The following is a 20,620-nucleotide window of genomic DNA, read 5'->3' on the forward strand; positions in this document are numbered from 1 at the left end:
GGAGCAGCACACAGAGGACAACAAAGATAAGTTACAGAAAAAGGTACAAAAGGTACAAAATCGAATATAAACTCTTCACTAACCTTAACTTAACTAAATATAGAAGTTGCAAAAAGAATAAGACGCCGAGCAAAATATAGTACAAAAAATTAAAAATAATATAAACTCTTAACTAACCTTAACTTAACTAGATATAGAAATGGCAAAAAGAATAAATAAAACTCCTACCAAAATTTAGTACAGAAAATAATATAAAGTCTTAACTAACCTTAACTTAACTAAATATAGAAATGGCAAAAAGAATAAGACTCCTAACAAAATATAGGAGTGAAAGTGGCCGAACGTTAAATTTGCTCTGTGGTTACAGACAGAATTATTGCACAAGTATGATCATTTGCAGTGAATAGATGATTAGATATTGCACAGTTTTGCATTATGGGATGTGAGATGTAGGATGGTGAGGTGGATGAGGTGGATAGCGGCTACTGCTCCTTCCTTTCTGTCCTCTGTCACCTCCTCCCCCTCAGTGAGGAGTTGTACAGCCGGACGGCCTGAGGGCCCCAGGCCCCAGCCCAGGTCCCAGCCCAGGTCCAGGCCCCAGCCTAGGTCCCTGGCCAGGTCCAGGCCCCAGCCCAGGTCCCAGCCCAGGTCCAGGCCCCAGCCTAGGTCCCTGGCCAGGTCCAGGCCCCAGCCCATGGCCAGGCCCCAGCCCAGGCCCAGCCCAGCCCAGCCCAGGCCCGGCCTTAGCCCAGTCCAGGCCCCAGGCCCCGGCCCCGGCCCCGGCCCCTGCCCCGGCCCCGGCCCCCTGCCCCGGCCCCCTGCCCCGGTCCAGGTCCAGGTCCAGGTCCAGGTCCAGGTCCAGGTCCAGGTCCAGGTCCAGGTCCAGGTCCAGGTCCAGGTCCAGGCCCCCTGCCCCGGTCCAGGTCCAGGTCCAGGTCCAGGTCCAGGTCCAGGTCCAGGTCCAGGCCCCAGCCTAGGCCCAGCCCAGTCCCCAGTCCTGGCTCTGGCTCTGGTCCAGCGTTCAGCGCTGTGACTGTTTAGCTGCAGTACGAGGCTGGACGGCACGGCACCGCCTCACAAACCACAGCTGCTCTTTGATGTGTTGCTTCTTTCTGGGCGAGGAAAGCCTCATGGGTTGGGCTCCGCTCCGCCTTCACCTCCACCTCCTCCTGCTCCTCCGTCGACCCAGACACCGTCTGACGCTCAGCGTTTAGTTTGACCAGAGTTCAGGTGAGCAGGAAGTCGGTCGACTGTACCTGCAGATCTTTTTCAGAGCGAGTGGAAGGTCTTTTTCCAGAAGGCCCACTGAGTCGCATGTGGATCCTGCTCTTCCTGGGAAACACGGAGCTCTCTAACGTGTAATTAGCCATTTCTATTTTGATTCTGCATCGGACCGTCGGGCGTGCGCCTGCTGCCAGGAAAGTGTGACGTGGCCTCGTCTTATGTGTGTTGACTCTGCGTTCCGTCGAGGAGCCCGACAGCCTCTCGGTTAAAAAACAGCCACCCTGCACGAAAAATAAACACACTCAAGAAGGATATTGGCAATATCCTCAGCGAAAAGTCTCGCTGTGCACTTAAAACAGATGTTGTTTTCATTTTTAGGAGGAAAAATGTGGACGGGGAGATCGGAGATTATAGGTTTCACGGAGAATGTGGCCGTGTGAGAGGAAAGCAGGACGGTCATCCTCGGGGACCCGCTCACTGACTTTGACTTGAAAAGCTCATTTTCCTCTCCTCTAAATCCCGCCGCACCGAACGTCTTCCAAACTGCAAGCTAATGCAAACTCCTGGCAGTGCTTCAAAGCCGGCCTGGTGTCTACCTCACTTCCTCTGTGCCTCCACTTCCCTCCTTCAACACCGCTGACCCCTGACCTACATCTCTGAGAGGGCGACGAGACGGAGATCACATCCAGAACAAGACGGAGCTGCTCTCTTTCAGCTGCTTCTAGACGTTAAACATTGTAATGTTTGGTGAAGCAGAGCTGAATATTAAACTTTAATGTACATTACTGGTAATCACAATATCCTCTTTGTTTTGAATATTAATGTTCAGAGAAAACAGGCCAGCAGCTCCGGCTTTCTGAATGCTTTAAACAGCATTAAGTATTGATATTGGTAAAATCTTTCATGAATTATTCAGTGGTGTTTGAAGTACGTCTGTCCTTTAAATACATTAGTGGTCAGTGGTTATTTCAGAAAAACAGCTTAAAGCTTCTGCAGTCCAGAATCATGTTCCAGCTAGAGCTCGGGACTTCCACTCACAACAGATCAAAAACACAGAAGCTTTATTAGTAAAAACAGTCTGACAAAGAGCAAATGAGAGAATTTAGTGGAAATGGGTGATTCATTTATTTGTGGGCTGGTGAAGTTTTCTCCTGGTAAATCAAAAGAGTAACGAGTGTTTCCATGTGTACGACCACAGTCGGAAACAGGGCCAGTCAGAGATAAATACACGTAAGTAATCTGTGAATTACTGAAAGTTACGCTGGTGAAGTCCGGGCAAAAACCGGACAAGCAAACTTTTTGAAAGCACTTTTCCATTTGCTGTTGCAGGTACTGCCGGTGTGAGAAAAAAAAAAAACTGGAGGCCACGTTTACAAGTACCCAGGTTTTACTGGTATTTCCCCTCTACGTTTACAAAAAAAGTCTTCATTGACATGGACCCGCATATACAGCTGGTTCAGAGCTGCTGTGAGCAGCCAAACCTGTAGGGGGCAGTGTAGCAAGGAGCATGAAGCCATGATAGCCAATCAGAATCCTGGAAAAAAAAACACAATGTCATGAATTGTGACTTAAATCTCTGTCTTCCTCTTTAGACGCAAACTGTGGTGGAAGTTTCCAGGAATCATCCTTTGTGGAGCTTGTAGCTGTGTTTATGTGTAAATGTAAGAAATTCCGAGAAATACAGTATACCTGGGTATACCTGGGTATACCTGGGAATACCCGGGTATACCTGGGTAACATGGCCTCAGTCAGACAACAAGGCTGTAATATAAAAAATTATCCTGTGGAAGAAAAATATTCATTGTGGGTGATACAAACAAATCAAAAGTTAAAATAAATGTCAAAGTTTTCTTTATTTGTGTGAAACTCAAAATCGCTTGCGTCAGATAGAAGGAATTACAGATGAAATCACCTGTGGTCACTTAACTGTGGCTGAAACTTACAAAATCCACAATGCTCTTCTGTAAACACAGAAGGATGTGAACTCGACAAACGTTTCAATGGAGGTTTATCTACATCGGGTGCGTCCAAATTGTCCCTCCAATTTCCTTTCCTATCCACTTTTCCTTAACCTTAAGGGACTATTAGGAAATATAGGAGGGACTAGTAGGGACTAGTAGGAGATAGGAGGGACTAGTAAGGACTAGTAGGAGATAGGAGGGACTAGTAGGAGATAGGAGGGACTTGTAGGAGATAGGAGGGACTAGTAGGAAATAGGAGGGACTAATAGGGACTAGTAGGAGATAGGAGGGACTAGTAGGAGATAGGAGGGTATAGTAGGACGAACCCTTCAACTCCTGGAGCAGGTGAGCTTCGTCAAGGCCACTCCGGAGGTCAGCATCGACACAAACTTCAGAAAGTGATGAAGCTCTACCTGAATCACTCCTTCACCAGTGACAATAATACCCTCTCCTCCACCAACGATTCATTTATTCATCTGTCTAATCTGGGAAAATTAAACTCTGAAGCTGTTCTCGGAGATGAATGAGATTCAACAGAGTGTGGAAGTTAAACTCTGCACTGATCAGAGATGTTCAACCACACACACTCTCGCCTGCAGCCAATCTCGACTCACCAATTAACCTGAACTGCATTTTGAGTTTGGACTGCGGGAAGAAAGCAGAAAAAACCCACTCATGCAAACTCCACACAGAAAGACCCTGGAACCCAGACTCCCCCCGGGGAGGATTTCACTGTCAGCATTTTAGTTATTTTTGATTTGAATTATATTCTGATTGTAAACACTGAGGAACAATCTTCACATGGTTTTTCAATTATCTGACAAACGTTGTTTGTTCTATATCAAAGAATCAAATGGTCACTGCACATAATTCAAATAGGTTTTAATGGAACTGTTGCAAATGTATAATCATTCACCATCATTTATGTGAGCGTGAATAACCATGTGTGTGTATGGCTGTTCAAGATGTACTGTGATAAAGTAAAGACACCCAGAGAGGAGCTATAATATATGGTATTTTATTTCAGTTAAGAAATTGACAAGCACTCATCAATCAACATATTAAAACATTTGCACCGTCTGTGCAAAGTCGCACGACGGCTCCTTAAAATAAATACTTTGAAGAGGAAATAATACAGACAGATTATGTGAGGCTCGAACCACACGGACAAACAAATTATCCAAATGTTCAAGAGAAGAGATGGGTCTGAAAATTTCCCAAAGTCAACCCCGACTCTCCAACAAAAAAAGAGTGTTTGTATAAAACAGGTAGGTACTTTTTAAAAATACAGAATCTTACAAAAAGTTTTTATCCTCTCACTTCTTTAAATCACTGGAAAATATCAGCTGGTATTATGACAAGAAATCAGGAGGTTTTTTTTCTCCACCATGTAGAATAAGAAAAAAGACAGAATGTACTTCTGCATTTTTTTTTTTTTTTAACATTAGTATTCACATACATCATGAGTGTACTGTAGCATCAATGTCTGATGGAGCTGCTGTGATGGAGGCGGGCGCACGGCGGCAGGCCACTCCTCTTCGTTGCGATGTGTGTGTGTGTGTGTGTGTGTGTGTGTGTGTGTGTGTGTGTGTGTGTGTGTGTGTAGCTGAAGACGAAGGAGCAGGCGCTGCGTGCACCCAGGCTACGTAAATCAGCACAGGTCACAGCAGAGTGTTCATTGTCTTTATAGGTTAAATCACCGACAGCGTTCACATTTCATCGAATATATAGATATAAAAAAACAAACAAACAAAAAAACAAGGAAAAAACTTTCAAATGGTCCAAAAAAACCAAAGAGACAGAATATCCATTAACAGGAGAGGGTTTCAAGATAACAGGTTACAGTACAAAACGTGGTCCAGGTGGTCGCACATGAAGCATGCATGTGTTTATTGTCGCCCTGCTCACCCCGACAACCCTCATGCGAAGACATACTGTATAAAAAGGCCACATGGCTTTTCCTTCACTCGTAAATGCTCGTGTACGCCGACAACGGGCCTCTTTGTCTGCTCTGCTCATCGAGTACCGACTGAAGGTACTTTTCTCTCCTCAGCCAATCAACAAACAGCTCACGACCGGGACAAACCTGCCGACCAGCGAGAGTTTGTCTGGGAAGAAGAGACAGATCTTCCAACGATGAAGATGCACGGACACGTGAAGGGAAGATATTATCATTAAGGAGTTTCTTTTTTCCACTTTAATTTGCATCCTTAAATGCCAACGCCAACATATTGATCGAAGAAACAGGAAGTCATTGGAAGGTCGAGGGATTTCTTTTAACCAGACTCTATCTGTTTTGATGGTTTGTTGTAGTTTTGTAAAAGTATTTTTACTTTATTCTGGACTTCAATTTAAAAAAAACATTGATTTTACTCTCAGGCCACGTTTACACGTACCCAGGTTTTTACAAAAACGAGTATTTCCCTGGATACGTTTACAAAAGAATCTTGATTGACACATAGCGGCTCTGAACCAGGTGGATATGAGGGTCTGAGCAGCCACACCTGTAGGGGGCAGCATAACAAGAAACATGATGACATGATAGCCAATCAGTACTACAAAAAACATGAAGTTGAAGTGAATGTCCACCTCCCCTCTTCAGATGCAAACAGAGTAATTCTTGTTTATGGAGACTCGTAGCTGGTTTATGTGAAAATGCAAGAAACGCAGAGAAATATCTCCGTTTTGTAAAAATCCGGGTTTGTGTAAACATGGCCTCAGTTCCATCAAAAAATGTTAACTGTTCCAACTTTAAGCTTAAATTTTCAACCAAATATCCATCAAGTTGACTTTTACTAGAATCTCATTAAATCAACAGTGTGTTTTTTTCTCCACTTTCTTGATTAAAAAAGTACCTCAACGCTCACATGGCTGGTTCAAACTTACGTAAAAGATCAACATTGAGTTCAGCTTGGTAGATTTATCTCAAGATTTAAATTAGTTTCACGTCTTTTCTTTATTCACAGCCGTATGAAGTGGAAAACATCTGTTAGCTAGTTAGCTTAGCATCAATTCTGAAAAACCAGAGCGAAACAGCAAACGTTGCTCTTTCCAGAGGTTTGTGTGGATTATTCAGTGACAGCAGGAGGAATCTTTTTATCTTTTAACTTCCACGCAGGCTTTTTTCCACCCATTCATTCACAGCTACGCTAAGCTAAGAAACGGTCTTCTTCGAGTTCACAGACGTCAGAGGTGTTTACCACGTTTACCACGCAGCCACGTTTACCAAACTTACCACCGTTTGAGCTGCAAAGTTCTGACCTGAAAACACCGATTTGTTTGTGTGTGTTCACACAACCCAGGCCAGGTCGCTCTCACCGTGTGTGTTTGTCCAGGGATCAGTTCGCCGTTTGAGCGTGTAAACAAAAGGCCGTCGGGCTTGAGTGTCGAGTCTGCTGAGCTCCGCCTTTTATAGATCGGCCCGGATAAAACGGGACGTCTCTGAACGGCTTCCAACCTTCTTCCTTTTCTACTCTAAGTGCAGCGGCTTAGTGAAGCCCTTCACCTTTGTTTTTTCTTTTTTCTTTTTACCTTTTTCATAATCTTTAACATCTGTACTGCAGAAAAAACAAGAACAAAAGTATAACTTAAAATAAACTCTCTAGGCACTGTTTGATTTCCAAGGCTTTTTGTCGTAGACTGTGATAAAAGGTCAACAAACAAATAGAAAAACAATAAGAAAACCACCAGAGTGTGTGATGGCTCTGCAGACCAAAACACTTTCTCCTCCGCGATACATCGTGGTCCTCTGAGTCCGCTCGCTCGGCCAGGCAGACTCGCTTCAAGCTCTGCGACGGAGAGGCTGTGAGAGCAGAGAGTCTCTAAAGGGCAGGTGTGTCGAAGTTCTCCAGGTAAAGAGCGAGTTCCAGTCTCTACCCCCTGTTCCTGTTCCTCCTCCTTCTCCTCCTCCTCCTCCTCCTCCTCCTCCTCCTCCTCCTCCATGAACACAAACAAAAAAGTGGGCTCTTAAGCCATGATCTTCTGGGGAATCTCTATAGACGCTTTGATGAAGATGCAGTTGTCTCGGATGTAGTTCCTCTTCTTGATCTCCTCGTGCGAGATGAACTTGGGGTAGCCGAACCCCAGGGTGCTCTCGTCCAGCGAGTTGCGGCTGCTGCAGGGCTTCTGGAAGTTCTTCCAGTTGGGGTCGGGGTTGAAGGTCTCCGTGATGTGCTGCGGCTTGGAGAGCGACGGGTCGCTCTGGTCCAGGATGGAGAAGGTCACCTTGTAGGAGAAGGGCCACTCCAGCAGGTTGTCGTACTCTCCGGGCAGCACGCGGATGTAGACGGACAGGTGGGAGCCCTCGCCGCTGCCGTTGCCGTTGAGGAAGGCCGACACCTGCAGCTTGTAGCCGTAGCGGTGGGTGTAGAACGGCGGGCTGAAGAACTCGTGGTTGCTCCGCAGCTTGGCCTCCTGCAGCTTGCGGGAGTAGTCGCTGAGCTTCCAGATGAGGACGCCGTCGTGGCTGACCGACAGCTCCTCCATCTCCCGCCGCAGCTCCAGGATCTCCTGCCGCTGGCGACCCACAAGGTTGCACATCATGGTGAGGTGGGACTTGGTGGTGTCCTCCAGGTGACGGCCAATCGCTAGTTTGGGGCACTGCAGAGAGCCAACACACAGACGTTATTCACAAATACACATTTTAGAAAGCACAAAGGTACAATCTGCTTCTTTCTCCATTTGTAGTTTTACCAGACGCCTTTGTTTTAGTGTCAGATTGTTCCGTCATTATGCGGTACTGAATAACTTGGAGAAAGGGACAGAAGTACAACCATAAACTCTATATAAGTCCAGTAATTCGAGATTTAGGAAGCAAAATAGCACAGATTCATATCTCATCTGCATGTTGTGTGCATAGAGATGAAGGTTACAAATTAATTTCCTATTGGTTGTGCTTTAAGCATCATCTCTGTCTGATAAGTCCCCTGATATTAATGGATATTTTCCCCAAAAAGTTAAAAAAAAGTCTCTTTTTGCTGAGTTTATCTGTCTTTGTGCAGCACAACACAGCGAGAAGCTGAGACATGCTTCACACTAATAATAAACATTATGAACACGTGCATGCTGGGATTGTTTAGGCGTGTTGTGGAAACACGATTTTCTCTCTCTGTCCTCTGGACCATCTGTAAATATTACACATCAAGCCTTTTTCCAGATGCTCTGAGTCTTAACGGAGCCGACAGCAGAGCTTGAAGCTCCGGCCGCATTTCTTGATTTTAAAAATAGAGATAAACTCAGCGTCAGGAAGTAGAAGTTCTGCGCTCATTAAAACACAGCCTGAAGGCAGAACAGTATATATTTAAACAGAAGGGAATCGGGACGTTGGACACGAGGATAAATAAGCGATTCTATAGAAAACGAATCAGAAGGGAGTCTCAGTCGTACCCGGTGTTTGCAGCCGGCGTCTTTGAAGGGGCAGAGGACGAGTGCGCTGCCGCAGTTGTCCTTCACGTGGTTGGCCAGGTCCTCGCGGGCGATGTTGGGCGTGCCACACTGGTTCGGGCACTGGACTGGGAAGCGAGGGCAGTGGTACTGGTGGTTCTGCAGAGGAGGGAGGAGAGCGATAAGATCAGACACACACACACACACACACACACACACACACACTAAAGACCAACCGGAGCAGAAAGTCCTTCAAAGTTCAAAGAAAACATTTTTCATGAGTCACACTTTGATTTGTGTTTTTTTTTTGTTTGGTCGTATTGGAAACTAAGAATCTTTGGATGCATCCTAATAATCCCTCCTATCTCCTAATAATCCCTCCTATCTCCTTTCCTAGCCACTTCTCCTTAACCCCAGAAGTGTTTAAGTGGCGGCCATGATAAGGAGTGTTGGAATTCTCACTAACCTAAGGAAAGGAGGTTCAATGCTTCCTTTAGAACCTCCTTTAGCCTAGGAAACACTGATGCTTCCTTTAGAACCTCCTTCAGCCTAGGAATCACTGATGCTTCCTTTAGAACCTCCTTCAGCCTAGGAACCACTGATGCTTCCTTTACTAAAGGAGACCAGCTCATGTTCCCCCACAATTCCTTGCGGCGACAACATTTAAAGGAACCCGCTCATCGGAGCGTTCAGGGAAACTCAGGATGACTGAAAAAGGAGCAGATCATGTAAGTTACCAAAGCAATAATCTGCCTAGAACAACTTGAAATCATCTAGAACCCAGATCCCAACTAGGAATGTTCTAGATGTTGTAGAACCAACACAGTAAAGTCCAGTTTTGTGCAGCCTATTCTCTCTCTGATTGGTTCTTTATTCACCTGCCAGCCGTTTCCCTTTAGTTCCTCTTTTCCTCTGATTTACATTCAAACCTTGAGATATTTGACATTATATCAGAGGTTAGAGCCTCAGGGGGAAGTGAGAGAAATCATATTTTATACTACATTTTGACTAATTTGTATTTTTTTCCACAAAAATTATCATAAAATGATCATAAAATGGCCCTACATTAGATAATATTTGACAAGATCATCAACTGCTCTGTTAAAGCTAAAAGTGTGGAAGATATCAGTTAATTTGTTGAATGTTGACGCAGAAGCAGCTGAAGAAAGCAGCTCTGCAGCCGCTGTGCGCTATTCCATCTCTGGTTGTACATGCGGACGACGAAGGAGCCACACCCGACGCCCTACGTCTGGCCAGATGTGTGCCTCCGCAAAAAAACTAAACAAAAAGCCAAAGGGCAGCTCGCATCCACATCCAGCTGCCACAGGGCGGCGAGCGTCCCTCCGAGGAGACGCCCAGCAGGGGTCCGGAGGGGAAACCCACCTGGATGGTGTCGAAGACGAACTCCTTGCCGCAGTACTTGCAGGGCTGCGTGCGTTTGGGACACTCAGCCATGCTGTGCTGGGACAGCAGGCGACGCATCATCCTGGCGCCGCACTTGTTCTCGCAGTAAACGCTCTCCTGAGGACACACACCCTGGTGGTTCTGCAGGCCAACACACACACACACACACACACACACACACACACACACACACACACACACACACACACACACACACACACACACACACACACACACACACACACACACCAGAGTCATTAAGCTTCTCCAGGACACAGACGTGTGTACATCAACGTTTACTGTGATGTGAAGTAATGAGAGTAATGCCACTGCATCTGCAGTCTGTTTAATAGCTGCACTGAAACTTTTGATTGTATTGGAGACTAAAGAGATTATTAAAAGTGTTTAGTCTTTCAATCCAAAAGCTGTAAATTACATGTTGTTGTTTTTTGTTTTATTTACTAATTTAATGAAAATCCCATTAAATACATATTGTTGGTGCATCTAAGCAAAACAAGTTGTTCTTTTCTCACATCAAAGTCGATTCACACATCGTTTCTCTTTTGTCCAACTAATTAAAAAAAAAAGTAATCCTGGTCAATTTCTTGAATTCCAATTCTCTGCTGAATATCATTAAAACGCTGAAAATGTGATTGTACTTTTTGGAGAAAATTGAACATAAAATCAGTTTTCAACAGCACAACCAGGTGGGGTTTATTATAATTAAAAGGTCAAATACAAATCAAGACACCCAAATACAAACTCTAAATACTTAAAATAAAACGGCGTTTTACATAAATTGAACAGAACAAATGCAAGGTAAAGTGTTTTGTTATCCGGGAGGCAAATTTGCCAACTAGCTAAAAGTTCCTTATTAGTCAAACTATGTCGCCACATTGGAACATTTTGTTAACAGCTGAGATGAATCAACACTTTGGTATTTCATGTTAATGTCTCTGATCACTGAGTTTTATTTCCAAGTAATAGCGCTCTTTCTCCAACTGCATAGTGTCTGCATGACGTACCGTTGAAATGATGTTAATACAATCAAGAGCAGCAGGACTGCATCAGATGGGTCATATACGTTCTATGCACAGTGCATAGGAACAGTCAATATTCGTCGCTATGTGTATATTGTGAACATTCGAGATACGACACACGGCACTAGTGATTATTTAACATTTGGTCAAAACCGCTAAACCTCGGAACAAAACAAATTGGATGAATGTGGATTAAAATGAACCGAGATGTCTCTTTTAAATCCAGAGCAACATGTGAAGTGAGAGAAAAGGTGGACTAGTGCAGCTTTGAATGTGTCGCACAGGAGAGAAACGAATCAACAGAGCCGTCGTCGGCTGGCAGGAGTGACATCAGGAAAAACAACTCTATGAAAGACTCAGTTAAAGCTTCTTTTCCCTTCAGTCCACACGCACACACACACACACACACACACGCATTAGCTCCTCCCACTGCCTTCCACAAAGACGCCTTTCACGTATACCTGGAAATCACAAGTTGTTTACGTGAGTCTGCCCCGAGGGGAGGAAGGAAAACCAGGGGTGTGTCTTTACCTCGTAGGCTTCACCAGTGAACTCGCTGCCACAGAACTCACACTTGACCTTGCGCTTGGGGCAGTCGTGCTGCAGGTGGTCGGGCAGGTCGCGGCGCGTCAGCTTGACGGAGCAGCGGTTGGGGCAGGGGATGACGTTGAAGGCGCAGGTGGAGAAGTGGCCCTGAGCGGGAGAAACCACCACACCGTCAGACTCCGGACCCAGACCAATACGGGAGGAGGGGGAGGAGGAGGAGGGGGAGTCTCTCACCTGCAGCTGCTTCATCTGGCCGGTCCAGCGGCAGCCCTCCTCGCTGTGGATGCAGCGAATGGGCAGCGCCAGGATCTGCTGCTCCAGCTCCGGGTCCGGGTAGATCTGAGGAACGGCGGCAGGACCACGTCAGTGAGGCGAGACCCAGGACGGACCGTTTGTACGCCGACAAATTCACACCGACCCACTGAGCAACAGCCGTCCAAATCACGTCTTTAAGACGACGTCTCCAGGGAATCAGAATGAAAGTGTTTTTTGTTTGTCTCTCCTGGACATTGCATGGACGTCCGGTCTGGACGTCATATGAACGTCCAAACTAGACTTCTGGGTGACGGGACGCAATGAAAAATGAAATAATATTGTGAACACACCTGGAATCGAACCCAAACCTGTTTTACGCTCGGCTGGACTCCGATCCACCGGACCAACGACACTCTAGATCACGTTAGTACCCATGTCACTTATATACAGTATGATGAGCTTTAAAACGTATGGATCAATGTCATGTCGGGCACACTGTTAGTCTGGTCACAATACTTTTTAAGCTCGACATATATAAGTGACGTGTTTCCAAACATATTGTCAGGATTCATATGATCAGGAGTGTGATGTTGGTCTAGTGGGCAGGAGTCTTAACTGTACTGAAAGACGTCTGCGGTCGATTCTAGGTGGACTCACATTGTGTCTTTGTTTTATCATTACGTCCCGTCACCCAGACGTCTAGTTTGGACGTTCATATGACGTCCAGACAGGACGTCCATGAATGTCCAGGAGAGACGAACAAAAACCTTCATTGTGGTTCCCTGAGGACGTCTTCTGGAGGAATGGAGACGACGTCTTAAAGACGTGATTGGACTCTTTGCTCAGTGGGTAGTAACAGTTCAGAGCCAACGATTGTTCTCAAATGCTTGTTTGGACAGTGGGAAGAAAGGTACAGCCGCCCAGGGAGAACATGCAAACCCTGCAGAGAAAGACCTCGGGACTCGAACCCTGTGAGGTGATGGAGCTCATTGATACACCAACTGAAAACAGTTTTGATATTCCATTCAGGACATGACTTGTAATAAATACAAACTTCTTACAGTAGGTAGATGGTGTTGCTGTATTAATGCATTAAAATGTGCCTGTTGTTTTATTTAATTTGAAGAACATTGCATACACTCATGTCATTGTCAGTTTGGAATGACAGTAAAAGACATTAAAACAATATTTTAAAACCAATTTAACATCAATACTCTTCTTTTTTTTTAACATTAGAATGGGGATGCATGAGAACAGAGAAGAAAAATAGAATAAAAATAAAATTCCAGCACCTCTGTGGGGAGATTATCTTGCAGCCTCCATATCAAGTTCAACTCTTCTCCATATAGGAAACTCACTTTGACCAAATCTTAATGAACTTGTCCATTTTTTAATTAACTGAGAAAGTAATTTTTTCCATTCGGTTTATGACATTGATGATGTTGACCCGTTCTCTGGCCGTGGGCCAAAGTGCATCCAGTACGTAGAGATCGTTTTCTTGGCCGGAGTTATTGTTTGATACAGTTTTTTTCTGAGCATTTCCTTAGATAAAGTCTGTTTCACACAGGAAAAACATCCTAAAGTGGTAGGGTATCTTAATATCCAGTATTACCTCGGTTGTATTGTTTATCTCTGACCAAAAACCTCGGGCATTCCCAGAATATATGCAAATGGTAAAATGTGTTCCACTAAATAACAGTGCTCTTTCTCTTGGCCCTAATTTCAACCTGCTGTGGTTTATTTTCCACTGCAGTTCCCATCCTTTCAAACATGAAGCAGTTGTTTGTCTCTGTTGATTTTTCCGGAGTTTCGGCACTGTCGTGTTTCAGACTTGTGCCCCGAGGCCTCCAGGTATGAGAAAGTGTTGCAGTATTGAAATATTGACATCTGTTGTCAACGGAAGACAATCACCTGCTTCCATCTGCCTCGTGGGAGGCGTCGGAGACGAACCGGCCAAATGTGTTGACATGCAGATCATGACTGCACAAAGCATGTGACTCGTTGTCGTTTATATGTACAGTACAAATGTTTCCATCACAACTATGATGCATTTGCAATATATGCTGCTGCTCCAATGACAACCTCACCAATAGAAGCTAAATCCTCATTTCGTAGAGGATTTCTACAACTTTGGCTCATCTGTGGGATGTTTTGTAGAAACTCCAGAGCTGTAATTTAACAATAAATGAACTTGTTCTCTCTCATATAGAGTCCATTGACTCACTATGAGGTTCAAGGCAATAAGCTGAAGGATTTAAAAAAAAAAGAAAAGAAAAAAAAAAAAGGCATATTTGCCAGTTTGGTGGTTCACTTCAGGCAAACTAGTGAATTGTGGAACAAGCATGAATGAGCAAGTGAAAACTCTGCTGGTTGAGCCAAAACAAATACAACAGATCTTTTTATTGCTGCAGCTGTCGGCTCTCACAAACTGTTTTCATCCATTTATTCTATAAAACGACTCAGCACAAGGCTCCTGTTCAGGACCTTCAATGTACAAATAGAGAAGAAGAAAAATAACTCCAAACACCGTCTCTCGCTCACATTATTAACGGTTCTCTCTCTCTCTCTCTCTCTCTCTCTCTCTCTCTCTCTCTCTCTCTCTCTCTCTCTCTCTCGCTCTCTCTCTCTCTCTCTCTCTCTCTCTCTCTCTCTCTCTCTCTCTCTCAGGTTTGAAGAAAAAAAGCACATTTGTCAAAAAGTTGGAAGTTGTGCTGAAGGAATAAACCCTCATCAAAGTGCAACACAGCGAGTGGAGAGAGAGAGAGAGAGAGAGAGAGAAAGAGAGAGAGAGACATTGGGAGCAGAGGGAATAGATTTACTCTTCATCCGTCAGTGAGTGACGAAGATGAGTCAGTTTTCGGCCCAAACACCCCAAATCCCCCCCTGCAGAGGATTTAGTGTCCTGCTCGCGCCTCCATCCCCCACGCCGGCACACGAGCAGAGACAACCGGTCAAACAAGAAGAGCGACTTCCTCAAAATGTCACAACAGCCCTCTAAACAAATAAGAGCTTGGTATCAGCCGAACCGCGGCGGCGAGCCCGGACTGAAGTGCAGGAGAGGGAGAGTGTTCATATGGAGGATGGTGTGCAGTTAGAACCCCCCCGTGTTTGGAACTACCTTGTTGGAGCGCGGCAGAACAAATAAGTGTGTTTAAGCACGATATATAAGTGCAGCGCTCCACTTGTGGAGGAGGAGCAGATGGTATTTTGCTGTCATAATCACATTCTCTGAGGAGAAACAAAGAGGAGGGAAAAAAAACAGCAAACACTCTCTCATTGTTCCAGTCTTGGAATCTGCACGGGGACGGTAGTAATGACCTTTTAATAACTTAGTCCGAGGCAGTTCGGGGGGGTTAAGCTCTTCGGATCGCCAAGTTGGGGGTTTATTCTGTCTGCTGCAGCGACTGTTGGCTGCACGGTGCTACGCTCACGGCGGAGCATCGCCGTGCTCGTCCACATATTCCAGGGAGCGTCACCACAACGCCGACAGGAGACCACCGGGCGCTGTCGTTTGCAGGGAGGCTGCAAAAGCTTCGATAAATGAGGTGTGACAGGTGTTCCGGTGGGGTGGGGTGGGGTGGGGTGGGGTGGGGGGACCCTGATATTACAGACGCCTTTGTCGAGTTAACCCCTGAATGTACACCTTTCCCCTTTAAGCCGCTTTAAGCCTCTTCATCATCTTCTTCCTCGTCGTGTGACTCTCCTCCTTCATTCAAATCTATGCTTCTCTCTGCTGCTCAGGTTTCAGTGTGCTCTGCATGGGTCTTATGAAGCAGCGGCGGGCCTCTGCTTGTGTTGGAGATGTTTTACGGCTAATTCAGAAGCTGCACCGAGACTTCCATCTTCACAATCGAATTCACAGAGAAAAGAAAGGGGGTGGGGGTGTGTGTGTGTGTGTGTGTGTGTGTGTGTGTGTGTGTGTGTGTGGGGGGGGGATCCCGTTCCTGCCCCTTATCCTTGTGTTGCAGCCTCTCCCTTTGCAGATCCCGTGTGAGAGAGACTCTGAATACAGTTACAGTCATTATCTTTTCCACCCACAGCACAATCTGATTAACTGCACTTAGAGTTCAGCTGGAATTTCTTTCTTCTTCCGGACAGGGAGAGATTTTCTCCCAGTGGTTTTTAATAAATTACCCTCTGTAATGAAGCGAAATAAAACCTCTGACTTTGGGTTATGATGACAAAAGCTTCTGCTATGCTTTCCAGAAATCCGTCGCTACATAAGCTGAGTTGTTCAGATTCTAAATCTGTGCTGGATGTGTCCGTGAGTCTTCTCTCTGATCTCCACCTGCTCTCGTGCAGATTGTGACGCACCTGAACCTGAAAGAATTCAAAGATGGCCACCCTCTGGTTCTGTGTGGGGTTTGCATGTTCTCCCTGTGCGGACATGGCGTTTCTGCAGCCGCTCTGATTCCCTCCTTCAGGTCAACTGACTCCCACCCTGAGTGACATCAAGAGTTATAGAAGAGCAGTGGACCGCTGACGTGTTCACTTAGTTTTATTTGTTTAATTTTTATTTTATTTAGTTTATAGCACTGTATTAATCCCAGAGGTGCTGTAATTAGGTAAAATAATTCATATTCCACCTTCTGAATGTAAGCCTATTAGCACTACTTTTGTACCAAGTCAGCATTCCAGCAAAGTGAAATAGTGATCTGAACATGGAGAACATTAACCACCAACAGCACACGAGCTGGTTTGGAACGCTGCCGTCTGCAGATTACTCTGAGTTTATTGACAATCAGTGAATCATTCACAGAGTTGTTTTTCCTGGATGTTGCTCTGCAGTAAATTTAGCTGCTACTCATCACATCGTCGACACGTTGGCTCAACGTGAAGCAGATTGTCACAGTTCAGACTATTTCTATGTGCTCTCTGCGCTGGACTGGATAGTCTGTTTCTGTTCGGGGTGCATGAACGTGTGTCAGGGTCGTACCTTGGCATAGTCTAATGGCAGCTGATCCTCCGGACACTTGAAGACGCCCTCACTGCAAGAGAGAAGCACAAACGTGAGATTATTATAGGAATGAAGGATTACAGTATTGAGTCAGCACAGTGCGTCAGATTACAAACTTTAGTAAGAACTTGGTAAGACGTTTTGAACACACTCTCTCCTAATCTGAGAAGTTTTCAAACACACTCACACGCACAACCAAGTCAGATCTGTGAGCGTCTGACTTTAATGACGCGGCCTCCTTCATCCTCAGAGGACACGTCCACACACATTTGTATTTCTGCACAGACAAACTACGAGGAGGAGCCTTCCTCGAGGACTGCACCGCACTTCTTCCTCCTCTTTTTGCATTTCTATTTTGTTTTCTTTTTTTTCAGTTTTTCTCTCTTTTTTCTTTTTTTTTGTTCTTTACATTTACAATCTAGATGACAACGTTTCCATCTCGCCAGACTCCCGTTTTCCTCTGAATGAAGCAGAGGGAACATCGCCTTCACGCTCGAGGCTTCTCCTCAGGAGAAAAAAACCCACAAATTGCTGCTCTGCTACTGGAACAGTGAGACAGGTCTTCGCTCGCCGCTCTTTTTCTCGAACACCCCAGAATAAAACTCGACCTCTTGTTTTACTAGCACCCCCCCGCTGCGAGGTGTCCCGTGGTGCCGCCGAGGAGCGCTCTCCTCGCCGGCCCGTTATGGAGCGAGTGCCACGGCTCATTAGGGCAGCCCCCGCCCACCACCCCCGACCCCGACATGAAATATTCACACTTGTGAATAATGGAGGCGAGCTGCGATACGGCGTCGAGACTCACAGGTTACATCAACAACACGGAGCAGACGCTCGCCGGCTCGTGTCCCGAGAGGTCCAACGCTTCAAGCTTTGAGTCAATAAACACGGCAAACAGCCAGGTGTGAGAAGAAAGTGATGCATTGAAGGGTTGAAATATTTGATGTTGCCATTTAAAAAAAAGAGATTAATATTTCACACATAATTTGGCAACAGGACAGTCGACGTTCAGATTTCAACGGACGGAACAAAGTCATAAGTCCGGCTAACGCAAAACACAAGGCCGAGGCCTGGAGTTTTCAGGTTGCCAAGAGAAAGAACGTACGCCAGAACTAAATCCATGCAACATCTTCAAAGCCAGAAGAAAATACTCAACAAATGTGTTTGCAAACACGGCGACAAAGATATTAGTTAGATTTCTTTGTACATCGAAAGTCATGAAACCAAAGACTCCTTTGGCCTTCCTGTACTCACTTTGGAGTTTGGCGTCTTTCTTAAAAACAACCTGGAACCACGACTTCAAAGAATAACCTGGGAAACTCGTGGTCGAGAGGAAGAAGAGTAACATCACCGAAACACTTAGAAACACGGAGGAAGAAGGGTGCAAATGTTAGAGAATGCCATCAATACATTCCTCATCAATAATGTATTAATCGATGTGGCTGGAGTCCATCTGCTGTGAGTGGATTAACCCTGATGGACGTGTCACTAAAATATGATAATGAATTCTGAAAACGGCCTTCTATTGTCTGCGTCATTCTTTATCAATGAAATAACCGACAGCTATGAAGCACAACACGCTGCAGGTTTATCATCATCACAGAATCAACATGCCCAATTTAAATAATCCAAAAACACTGACCAATAAATAAATTGTCTGCAAATTGATTTTTGGTATGACAGAAAAGTTAAATTCATTGCTATAATTAAAAAAAAAATAAAAATGTCAATCACTTCTGGTGGGAACTGCAAGACGTGGCAAAAACAACAACAAAACATGTTGCAGTGTTCCCTCATGTGAATCAGGGGCGAGAGAAAGAGCACTGTTATTTGGAGGACCTTCACATATTGACGACAGGTTTGTGTTTTGTTGGTTTGGAGCTCCGGAGCACAGAGCGTCGCCTCCATCATGTTGAAACTCTGCAAACAAAGAGAATGTTTGTCTTTCGCTGCTTTACTTCTGGATCACCTGACCGTGGGGACATGCGACGGGACGGGAGCGTTTGCATGCCCCTCCGCCCGTCTCCACAGCTGCCCGGGGGAGGTGGGGGTGGGGGTGGGGGTGGGGGGGGGGGGGGGGGGGCTCTGGCCTGATGAGGGGGGAGGTTAATGCATGACAAGACAGCAGTAATTTCCCTCCATTCGGGTCAGTGTGTCAGTGGGGAGCTGGAGACCAGCTAACGAGCCACCCTGGGCTGGAATGAAGGTCAATCGATCAGAGTCGGTGTGAAATCATTCAGGTTGCTCATCGCCATCACCGAGGACTCGCTGGGCCGTCCCGCTGCCGAGAAGCGAGGGGTGATGGGGAGGTGGACGGGAGCGGTGAGGCCGCGGGCGCCGTCCGGGCCGAGGACCCCCACGTCTGACGCACAGGGAGGCAGACAGGCGAAAAGAGCCTCGTCACACGCTGTCAGCACGATTTCCCTCCCCGGTGGTGGAGAAGCTCCCGCAGCCACACATTCATGAGTTCAGCCCCACTGGTGAGAACGGCGCCCGGCTCCCTCGCTCGCTCGCGACTCCGGCTCGCTGCCGCTTCGTGACAGCACATTAGCGCTGCACGCCGGGGCTGATCGCTAACGCAGCTCGCTTCCGCTCCGTCCATCTCCTCAGACTAACAACTCCTCCGACTGGAGAGGGCTTTTTCCACAAGAGATAAAATACAATAGCAGGCATGCTTCATTACCAGGTTGGGTCTAGTTACTGGTTTAATGTAAAAAAGGTACGAGTGACCTCAAAGATCTGGGTCACAAATCTATCGTGGTTATTCATGTCACAATGAACAAGCTGAAAAAACATTCAGAAAAACTGAGTTTAGAAACATTTTGATATTTATTTTCCACATGTTGGCCATTAAATCTTAAAGTAGTGGAGTTGAGCGTATTTAGACTGGAACCATGCTGATGATTACCTGCTATTTACATTCATTATTTCTCCCATGTTGGCATCGAGCTTAAAGTAAATCCTCTTTGCATGTATGTAAGTGTTATCATTTGTTTTGTCATTAAGGTTTATCTAACACTTTAGTCGCGAGGCTAATCAGATCCATTTTTACAAAAGTACAATCTAAATGATCAGAAACACCTCAATGATTGGAAGAGAACAGCCAGAGGAAAATATTTCTTATATTTAGCTATACCTTTCTTAAGAAAAATGAAAATAAAAAATTATATAATAATTTTGATATATATTTTAATTTAAATAAAATATAAGTAATATATGTAAACAGCAGTGACTGTTGTCTAGTAAAAGATGTGGTCGTCTCCCTTCAAGAGGAAGCCTGTGCCTCTCAAATGTCATTTTGATAACAGGGTCATCGCCACCATTTGCCTGGGAAAGCTTTCCGACCACTTTACCCCTGGTGGATGCACATGCAGGCGAGATGCTGATAAACAAGGTTTCACAAACGGGAGCAGCTCAGGACTCGACCACGTACTGTCCAATACAATCAGCTCATTAAAATTTGATCATCTTGTTCACCTCAAAAGTCACTGCAGGCAGCATCACCTCAACGTGAAAACTCTAACTCTCTACAGGCGCAACGAAGCCACAAAAGTCCCCCGTTCCCCTAATTGGCCACTCCCTAAGACGGGGGGGGGGGCAGACGGCAAGGAGCACAAATCCCTCGGGTTTAATCCCGGCGGTGCAGAGTGGAGCTGTGTTCTTCCTGACACCGCCGGGCCACCAGCCACGCCGGTGACGGTCTGCTTGACTTTGAAGCCGCTCTGTGTTGACTGACAGAGGCACTCCTGAACAAACCCGGACTGTCGGGACAGGCTAAACAAACCCAATGGGAAGCAGCAGAGCTCAGAGTCTGTGGCAGTCCAACACTCCAAACAGACTCCCCTCGGGGACTC

General features: G+C 45.7%; 1 protein-coding gene across 1 annotated transcript in view; it reads right to left on the minus strand.

The window, feature by feature from the left end:
- Positions 1-4,860: 4,860 nt before the first annotated feature.
- Positions 4,861-20,620, minus strand: part of traf4a (tnf receptor-associated factor 4a) — a 43,346-nt gene continuing 27,586 nt past the window's right edge. Inside the window, exons 2-7 of the mRNA XM_080459077.1 lie at positions 16,749-16,800; positions 11,792-11,896; positions 11,543-11,704; positions 9,951-10,112; positions 8,571-8,726; positions 4,861-7,784 (exon numbers count right to left, since the gene is read on the minus strand). Of these exons, the coding sequence (XP_080315203.1) occupies positions 7,152-7,784; positions 8,571-8,726; positions 9,951-10,112; positions 11,543-11,704; positions 11,792-11,896; positions 16,749-16,800 (1,270 nt within the window). The 3' untranslated portion in view covers positions 4,861-7,151. The remainder of the gene's footprint in view (positions 7,785-8,570; positions 8,727-9,950; positions 10,113-11,542; positions 11,705-11,791; positions 11,897-16,748; positions 16,801-20,620) is intronic.

The sequence above is a fragment of the Lipophrys pholis genome, assembly GCF_963383615.2.
Source record: "Lipophrys pholis genome assembly, chromosome: 3".
Classification (NCBI taxonomy): Eukaryota; Metazoa; Chordata; class Actinopteri; order Blenniiformes; family Blenniidae; genus Lipophrys; species Lipophrys pholis.